Genomic DNA, 10,522 nt, shown 5'->3' on the forward strand with positions numbered 1-10,522 from the left:
ACAGAGATGCAAAGGCATTACAACTAAAAAAGATTCCTGAAATGAGTAAATTTATTTCAATAAATTTTTACAATAGCGTGGATGATATTTCTTATGTAAATGAAATTAATTTACATTGTTTGGGCAAAATGCCTTTCCTATTCCATGACTTGACCTACGTATGCTTTTCTGGCAAATGAGAACTGTATATTCCCCTTTAAGGTGCCTCAAATTTGTTCTTTCTTAATAAGATCATGCAGATGCGAGTTTTATAATCCCATCCCTGCCACTTACATAAGATAAAGGAAGAAAAGGAATTTAATGTTAACATAAATAGAAACATGGAAGTTTTATAACTATTTACAAATAAGGAATTGGTCAGTATCCAATAGAATAGCACAAGTTGGAAACTACAATACAGGAAGAAGCTAAAATTGTTTGCATAGTAGAAAGCATTGGTAATTATTAAGAGTCACCAACTAGCAAAATAGCATGCATTCTTATGCATTAACTCCTTCGTCAGTTTCTTCATAGAGTATTTACATGTATTACTAACTAAATGATTCCCAGCAAGAAAGGAAAGACGATTATATTAAATCAAAGAAATGACATAGTATGGACTCAGTGACACCAAAAAGGAAAATACATGAATCGATAAATAACAAATGTTCTTCGACAAAAGAAAAGAAAAGGAAAAGAAACAATAAAATAGCTGAGCGACATCTAAAAGAAGACCGGCATTTAAGTTGATAAATCTATCAAAGTATATCTTAAAGATGATTAAATATTTGGAGTACTTACTTCCGAAGTTGGGGCCTCTATCACTACAACCATAGTAGAGATTTGAAACTTCCGATTTCCATATATCAACCGGTTCTCGATAGACTACCTGTCAATAGCTTTAAATTAATGGATTCAACCATAATGATTCGAATAGAACAGCTCAAAGAATGGAAACTAGATTTAGTAACAGTAGCATTTTCATCAGTTTATAATTATGTAGCTGATTTTGATTAGTTATACCATGTGCAGTACGTAGCATCATCTTACATCCTCTTTAGAAACTTCCTACATACCACGTGATGTCATTACCTTGTAGAAGTTGAATTGATAAGAATATCTTGAAGAGGTTTTATCTCAATAAAACTCTGCTTCTTGCCTCCGTAGAATCCCAAGAAAATCATTTGGCAGTGCATTTAATGCATTTGCAACTTTAAAAAATGTAATAAACAAAGCAAAGGATTTTATCATTTACAAATTGCTTCTTTGCACTTAGTCAGTAGTAAAAGTAATATGCAATGCAGCATAAATCAAATCCCAATCATACAGTAAAATATATCATACATGAGATAAAGATTACAGAATGAGTGCGTCGAAATCATGGTATATCCGAGTCATATCATATAATATTTATATATCTAATGCAATAATACATCATGCGAAATTAATGTCAAGATGATATGTCCTCCACTAAGTGAAAATGACAAGTTTGTACATGCTAAACTAAGCAAATGATTATCTCATCACATACGGAAAGCATTATTTGAAGAATGCAGAAAATTGGAAAACATGCACAAACTGCACACCAGTTTACAACCTACATTTTGAAGCAGAAGCATCATCAGAAGTAAATTATGACAACATCAATACTGTTCTCCCTCAAGTTTCTATTCTTGGTTTAATCATACATTTCAATTTTACAAATTTGGCATCTAGCATTCAGAGTTGTTATAGATCCTTTTGACAATTCACATTTGTGGTCCTCCCTACTTCCCTAAGATTTATCATGAATACTATAATCTACCAATACTCAGGTTTTATCAGTTTCTATGCCCCCTTAAATCCTGTTTCCTTGAAATATAGCACTATGTACCCATTTGTAGTTTTTTTAACATTAATTATACAACAGTTTTATTGTGGTTGTGGTCGTGACTGATAAGTCATAGGATCCCCTCACAAGCATTAAGCGCAAGCAGAAAAAATTGATTCAATTTGATTTGGAAGTGGAATATTTTTAACACTTTTTTTCTAGATTTTGGAAAAAAGTCATTTTATCATTAGTTCAGAAGATTTTTACTTGTTAAATATGGTAAATAGCGGATTAAGAGCCATAGATCCGCAATGAGTAGGAGCTGTCGTGTTTTCCACCATATATAGAGAGCCCCTGAGACAATACTCTCTAGTCACTAGTCCCTAGTGGGTAAAAACATGAATTAATGACTTTGGTAAATTATTAATTTTATAAACTTCAAGTGCGAGCATATCTGATAAAAAAAGAAGGAAATACAGGAGTCTGGCGCAAGTAACACCCTAAAAGTTAGGGGTTGGGTAGCACAGATACGGGTGCGGACACGAACAGCAAATTTGTAAAATTTAGGGTATGAGGACACTATATATATTACAAAATACATATATATATTAAAAAATACTATATATATTACAAATACATATATATTACAAAATATTGAATTAAAATACCTATAACATTTGTATATTTCTTTCTATTATCTATAACAATTAAGAATCAAGTTAAATCAAAATAAGAATAAGGTTTAACAACAAAAGTTTAGTTTTGATCGCAAGAGATAATACGATGGGTATTTTTCAAATATCTAAGTAACATGTTTCAGTTTACGGGTTCAAAAACCAACTGTTTTTTAACCCAATATTACCAAAGAAACTAGTTTAGGGTATAAGTAATGGGGAAGTCGGGTTTTGCTCTGAACCACACGTGTCCATGGCGTGTCCGCAAAGAGTTCGTTCACGGACACAGCATCCAAAACGACACGCCTGAGTAACAATTGGTTACGTGTCGGAGGGAGGGAACCCAATTCTCTCATAAACCAACAATTGAATCCCAACTTAGTCAATGTGGGATTTAAGGGGCCCTAAAATACCGCCACGCTTCTACAATCCCAATGCCTGTGTAGACTGACTTTTTCTAGTCACAGTCAAACACTGCAATCTTGACATCTCCCCTTTTACTTTGCACAAGATCAATACCTAGAGAACACTCCATTGTCAGGCATCACCGCCTATGTCGCTCACTTGCAACTCATCCCTATGAGCTAGTAGAACCCAAATTTCTTGTGAATCCACATTTGATTCCCCACTTTGTCAATGTGGGTCAAACGGATACCTAGGATACGACATAGCTTCAAGCCAGCTTTGTCTATTTCCATTCAAACACTGCAATTCTGATCATCCCATTGTCTTTGCACTAGACTAGTCCCCCGCAAACAATCTACCATCGGCACCACTACCCACGTTGCTGGCTTGCAACTCATTCCTAAAAGCTAGTTGGTTGAACCCAAATCTCTTATAAACCAAAATTTGACACCCCGTTTAGTTAAGGAATGAATAACTAAGTAAAACCACTCCCTGCTAAGTTTCCTTATCCTGTTCCTCTTCTTTTCACTCCTTTACTTCAAAAAAAAATTACCTTTTTTTACAAAAGAGAAAGCTACGCTCACATCAACGACATAAATGACATAAACGACAGATAATAATAATAATGTACCCGATTCCTCGGCTGCCACCGTCGTCTAAGCTGCGCCCACTCGATATCAGACGCAATGTGACCCGTAAACAAAGAAATCAAACCGAGAGCAAACAGCACCGATCCCAGCAGCAGCGATTTAGGGATCGATACCGAGTAGATCGCCTTTTTAGGGTCAAGAACCGCCATTATTGCTCTCATAAGATGAGGCCGAGAAGCAGAAACCCTAGGTTTAGTCGGGTCTGGTTAATAAATAAAAAAAAGCTTCGAGGGACCAGCATTAATGGCGTTAATGGCTTTTGTCTGCGATGATTCGAGGGAGTTGCTGAAAGTGAAACCCTAGATTTGATGTATTGATTTCGATTTGAGCCTCCGTTACTGTGACGAAACTTTCTAGAGAGTAAATTAAAACTGCGTTTTGATTTCGCACGGATCGAGATGGAGAGGGAGGGGAGGGGTAATTTTTTGCGGATCCCCTTTGATTGGGCCGGGACCGAACCAACTGTAATGCGAACAAGGACTGAACTACGAAATACCGAAAGCTCTTCCCCTCTCTCTCTCTCTCTCTCTCTCTCTCTCTCTCTACTCAGCAGCTTTTGATTGAAACTGAATTGTTTATGCAAAATTAAGTTATAAATATAAATAGAAGAACCATGCTAGTTCAGCTAATAGCGGCTGAGCAAAGTTTGGTTCAAAGCGATAAAACCGACTGAACCGCCCGACTTTAAACGGTTCAGTGCGGTTTCATAATCTCATCGGTTCGGGTCGGGTTGGAAAAGCTCCAACCCGCACTGATCGACCGAAACAACTTTTCCAACCCGCACCGATCGATCGAAACAATTCCTTTTCACAGTGACGAACATAATTGCTTCGGGGCTTGGTCATCTACAGCTTTTAAAGTTGAACTAGGATAATTGGTAAAGTGGGCTAATTTTTTGACATTGGGATAATTTAGTGGAACAATGATGGATAATTTTTGAAGTGGAATAATTTAGTAGGATAATGTATTCATTCGAAACCATTAAAATTGATACGAGTGGATGAAGGGTCAAAGCGCGACAGGTTCACCCCAAATTTTGTGTGTTGGGGTTTTAGAATATGTAGATCAAGTTCAATGGAGCGGATTATCCACAATGTATGTCAATCAATTGATCATCAATAACTAAGAAACTTAGTGGACGTCCACTTAAGTTGACATAAGTTTTTCTCATGTATATATATATAACTAAAATGTGTATGTGTGTATATGATATTGAGCTTAGAGTATCTAACACACATAATATAAAATCTAAACTATTAACCCAAGCAACTGATATTCATGACGCTCGATCTTGGTAACACAGACGAATCTTGATCATTTATATGTCTTCAATTACAAATGGTTTCAATCCACTATTTCTGCCAACCTTCATTTGATATGATCGGTATGACGCAATTCCATCCAACCTCTAACGTGTTGTTTGTCTACAATAAATAAAAAAACCACAAACACTAGACACATAACATTAGTCGCAAATTGTTTGTTAAACATCATCAAAACAAGAAGGCCAACAATTTATGTTATACACCGTGCATGGTATATGAGTCTCATCTATTGCAACGATACAGGCCTGGATAATCAATGTGTCAGACCATCTCAAGTGAGATGTGTGTGTGTGGGCACACATGCGTGCGTGCACGTTGTGCTTCTACTTGTGTGTAAAATCTTGAGGAATAAGAATAACTTGAAATAAGGCCAAAAGCGAGATTCTGGTTTAACCTTATCAGGTTGATCAGTAAGGGTGATGTCGTCAAACATGATGTTAAAGATACCAAAGCATATAATGCTTTATTAAAACATACACTGATAGTCCATTTTGAACGATCAAATCTATCAGTCGCAACAGAGTATCATTGATTCTGACTAACTGTGAGAAGAAAAATAGCAATCATCTCCTCAACACTAATGTGGTCTGTGTCTTATATATGGTCTCGCTCTCTCAAGATATTGCATAACTTCATAAAGCAATCTGGGTAAATGTTGTAAATATTACGAAAATCTTGTGGATGATTATCCATCTTGGACTGCAAGTATGTGAGACCAAGATCTGTAATACCACGTCGAGGACATCAGAAACTAAGCATATTTGCTATAAGCTCCAGTTAGCATCTAATCCGATTATGTAAATCAAACGATTATTATCGAAGTCCTCATGATGAAAATATAAATGGGCAAAATTTGATCTTCCTCCATCCTATTAATTAATATAACCAATGAGATAGAATCAATTTACATGAAACTTATGCGCATAGAAAATAAATAAAGCACTTTATTACTTGCACACAAGGAGACTGATAATATTTAAATGTATATAGTTAATTTTATCAAAAAAGTTGACTGTAAATGAACATGTAGTAGTGAAAAATTAGTGAAAAAATTGGCAGATGTTCATTCTCTCTACATCAAGTAGCAATCAATAATTAATTTTGGTGCTGTATGCTAATCATTAATCACCAAAGTATTGAAAATAGAAGAAAAATATAATATTGCACTACTCTCATCTACACGACATACGAGAATCATTTGTTAGGACGATACATAGAGAAACTTCATCCATTAAATGCATCAAACTAAGACAACTAATAAGTCAAATAACGTAATAACAAAACATAAACAAATACTTAATTTCCAAATCTCAAAAAAAAAAACATGACATTATCCTAAGTTCTATCTACTCAATGATAGTTTTACAATATAAAATTCCATATAATCCTAACACCATAACAAATCTCAAAAAACATAGGAATATCCTAAACTCCTAAACTATCGCCCCTAAACATCTCCAAAGAAATTAGAATCATAATATGCACCATTTTGGATCAGAATTTGCTTGGGTCCTATCCTCACCATCTTTCATTATCTCACCGGTCAACTTAAAATGTAGAAACTCATAGCGGTATTTTGCATCCATGTCAACAAAAGCATCCTTCATGTCCTGTGGGATACTGTCACCGAGTGTATTCTATTTTTGTGGCTTAGTCAATTCAGAAGTAGACATAACAACATCAATTCATTCTTTACTCCAACCCTTTCTTATCTTCCTCAACTCATAACTAACTCATGAAAAGTTTTACCTACAGTGACAACTCTCTCTCCTACATCTTGCAATGATAACTGGGAAGATGCAGAGGACGTGACTATAGTACCAATTGACCTATGTCTTCGTTTACCATTATTCAAAGTGGATGGTCTAGAACCAAAAAATGGCACACTGTCAGTGGGGACGGCGGTAGCAAGTTGAATATCTATAGTAGCATCTCCTCCATTTGGAGATTCCACCTCAACAACAACACCAAATATGCCCTCCCTAACCACTTCCTCTAAGCGTGCTTCATCCAAGCCATCAGGACCTAAACATATAACTCCTCTGCCAGAAGCGCCATGGTCTCCGCATACCATCTGTATATCCTCAAAATCCTCAAACAGTTTATCCTTGAGATTTGGAGTATAAGGATGGGCCTACAACATATTATATATGAAAATAAGTAATATTATGTTCAAGTTAATATATATGAAATAACATGACATAAATCAACCTCTAAAATGTCATTCCACACTTAGTTGGGACAAGTAAATTTCTACGTGCTAGGGTCCCAACCAAAATCAAAGTTATTCTTCATCAATATCTCCACAAGTGTAATTTTTCTCTTTTATTGCTTTATCTTGTCATTACATGATTATATCTAAAATCTTTTCCAAAATTTTCAACTAGAGGGGGTATCACATTTCTCAGAATCACATGCTTTTTAAAACTACCATTTGCTTGCTTATTCTCGTTCTTAACTTCCTCCTCTAACTGTCTAAGCAATTGCTTAGCCTCTGGTTCAGTTCATGTCATATAATCCATCCTGCTCTTGTATGTCTCACACTTCTTAGACATTGAGATATTTCTTTTTGATCCTGACCCTCTGATCTTATGTCCATCTTATAAAAAATTCAAAAACAATCTTTTCAAAATCTCAAATATGGAATTGTATTAACATATACATGCATCTGATATAAAAAGAACATACACATATATAATAATAATAATAAAATGAAAATACACATGCATTAGTAATATGATTATTCAATTATTTACTTTACATATAATTAGCTATATAATAAGCCTATTTTTTTTTTCCTATAGGCCCTAAATTCTATCTCATTCATTAAACACACCCGCTTCCAGGAAAATGTGTTTTTTCCCCCTATAAACCTAAAGTTTTACCACCTTTTACTATTAAAACAATATGTTTTTGCAACATCATTCTCGAACCTCAAATACTCCACTCAAAGTTCTACCCCATTTTATTTTAAGGTCTCAAACTTCTCACAGATTTTTTTTTACTAACATACCCAATGTTTTTCTTTTATCCCAATGTTTATACCTTGTTTTCTTCTATTTTTCAAATTTGATTTTGTGTTTGTTTCTTTTTTCTATGAATGGTTGCAGTGAAGGCTAAGTGATGGGGCGTGTCGGCAATGAACTTATGCTCTTTGCTCTTTTGATCATTATTTTAAGATTTAAAACAAATTAAGTAGTTATACAAGTTTCTTAGACTCCCTTAATGCTATGTGATAAATGACGTCAAAGACCTCTCCTTATGCATGTTTCGCAGAGGAGTTCATAAATTATATATAATATATCTACTTGTTTATTAGAGAGCTGTTTATATTAATACATTTTGAATAGGGCTAGTCGCCCCATTTTTCCATTAAAAAAAGAGTCGTATATATCTATAGAAACTACCTTTAATTGTCAATCTTTACATAGTTATTTATTGCAATCAATCACGTGGATTCATTACAGAATATATTAGATGAGATCAAATACCCAAAAAAAATTTAACTAATATGTGCACCCAAATATATTACAGAGATGATCATTTACAGAATTTCTTCGATGGTGTCATGTACGAGAATTGACAATGAACAATGAATCATATGGGAGGTCAGAGTATGAACTCTCACGCCTCGTTTGGTACGTGGGAATGAAGTCAAGTGAGAATGGAATGGAAGAAGGAATGGAATGGAATGTATGTGAGAATGGAATGGTCATTCCCATTCTCTTGTTTGGGTGCGTTTGTAGAATTAAGCTAGAATGAAAATCTAATTCTCATTCACATGTTTGGTATCACTAGTTCACAAGTGAGAATGGAATCTCATTTTCTAATAATGCCCTTATAACAACATAGATTTTTAATAAGATAAAAATAAACATTAATGATAATAACTAAAAAAATTTATTTATGCATCTGTTATATTAATCTAGGTATGTAGGTATGTGTTATACTAATGCGCATGTTATCGATCAGGTGTATGTTTCGTTTATATTTTTTAAACAATTCTCACTATTTCTTAGTCTTAAAAAATTAAATAAAAATAAATAAAAGATTATTGCATCTTTCATAGGTCCAAAAAATATAAAGAATGAGAATACGTCGATTTCAGGGGCGATGAATAGAAAGGAGGCCTTTTTGTTTCGGTGGAGCCTAAAAAAACAGAGAGAAAATGAGAATACGTAGTCAAAAGCCATGATTTTTAAATTAATTCTTATTATTAATAGGAGTATAATTAAAAAAAACCTAACTAATTTGATTCTCCCCTTGAATGGGAATGATCATTCCCTATCTTCTCACTTGGAATGCCCATTCCCACAAAAAGTGGGAATGACCATTCCATGGGAATGATCATTCCAACATCTAAAAACTAGTTTTGTTTGGTAGGAGAGAATGAGAAGTGAGAATGGCATTCCATTCCACCCCATTCCCGCGTACCAAACGGGGCCTCAAGGGAGACTCATCGAAAAGCATGGAGGTTTCTTTGGAGGATTCATTTTGGGTTGAAAGGTACTAAATTTGCAGCATTATTTTTCTAGCACTAGCTCAATCCCTTGATAATCTTTCTAATTATGTGGGACATCAAAACAACAACGATTCTTTCCATTCGGCCGAGGTTTCTTTGGAGGATTCATTTTGGGTTGAAAGGTACTAAATTTGCAGCATTATTTTTCTAGCACTAGCTCAATCCCTTGATAATCTTTCTAATTATGTGGGACATCAAAACAACAACGATTCTTTCCATTCTTAGAAGGGTTAACTCTTAATCCTTCTAAATAGGAGTATTAGTAAACCTCTCATTTTGAGGGGTTAACTCATTTTAATCCCTCTAGAGGGGTTAGCTTAACCCTTCTATATTTTTTATGTTTAACAAATTATGGAGGGTTGCTTTGCACCATAGCTCAACCAAGGCATAGACATAGTCACTAGATAAAATTTTGTGCTTCTTTGCAAATTTTTTTTGATACTTACAATTATCCTCACTTTATTTATGCTAATCTCAATACTCAATAATAGAGATGAAAGGACTCTCCTACCCAGCTCACATTCTTCTACTAACAACCTCGTAAAATGCAGTCTAGACGGGCGATTAAGCGGCCATTCTAGGCGGTTCACCTGACCCCTGCGCAGACGAGCTCTAAAACAAAGAAAAAGAAGGGTTGCTTAGATATTACTCCCTCATCTTTTTAATCATTCCACATTAGTACCTCAAATCTCATAATTACTTATTAATCCCACAAATCCTAAATGAGTCTTGCAATGTGGACCCTCAAGGACCAGAATACACCTTAGTCATGATTTCTTTCGTAAAACCTATTTTCTTCGAAAAGGGTTATTTCCACTTTACTATAAAGTTTACGCCCTTTTAACTTTAATATCCCAAAGTTTTTTTTAACACTTTGATTCCCTAAAGATTATAGCTTTTTTTTAACGTTGATGTGTTAAAGTTTTATCCTAAGGCTTTGGTTATCACAAATTAAGTTTATACATTTTTCAATTTGATATCCCTAAAGGTTTGTTTTTAACACATTGGTACCAAAAATTTCGGCTATCAAAGTTAAAAATGTGTAAACATTGATGTATCGAAGTTAAAAAAAAAACGAAATCTTTTCAGTATAAAAATTACAAAATATGTAAGCTTTGGGATATCAAAGTATGAATAAAGAAGTATTGGTTATCAAA

General features: G+C 34.4%; 1 protein-coding gene across 1 annotated transcript in view; it reads right to left on the minus strand.

The window, feature by feature from the left end:
- LOC109839502 (uncharacterized protein At1g04910) overlaps nt 1-4,048 on the minus strand; it is a 22,186-nt gene extending 18,138 nt beyond the window's left edge. The window contains exons 1-2 of the mRNA XM_020407959.1: nt 3,500-4,048; nt 781-868 (exon numbers count right to left, since the gene is read on the minus strand). Of these exons, the coding sequence (XP_020263548.1) occupies nt 781-868; nt 3,500-3,679 (268 nt within the window). The 5' untranslated portion in view covers nt 3,680-4,048. The remainder of the gene's footprint in view (nt 1-780; nt 869-3,499) is intronic.

The sequence above is a fragment of the Asparagus officinalis genome, chromosome 4 (assembly GCF_001876935.1).
Source record: "Asparagus officinalis chromosome 4, Aspof.V1, whole genome shotgun sequence".
In the NCBI taxonomy this organism is placed as follows: domain Eukaryota; kingdom Viridiplantae; phylum Streptophyta; class Magnoliopsida; order Asparagales; family Asparagaceae; genus Asparagus; species Asparagus officinalis.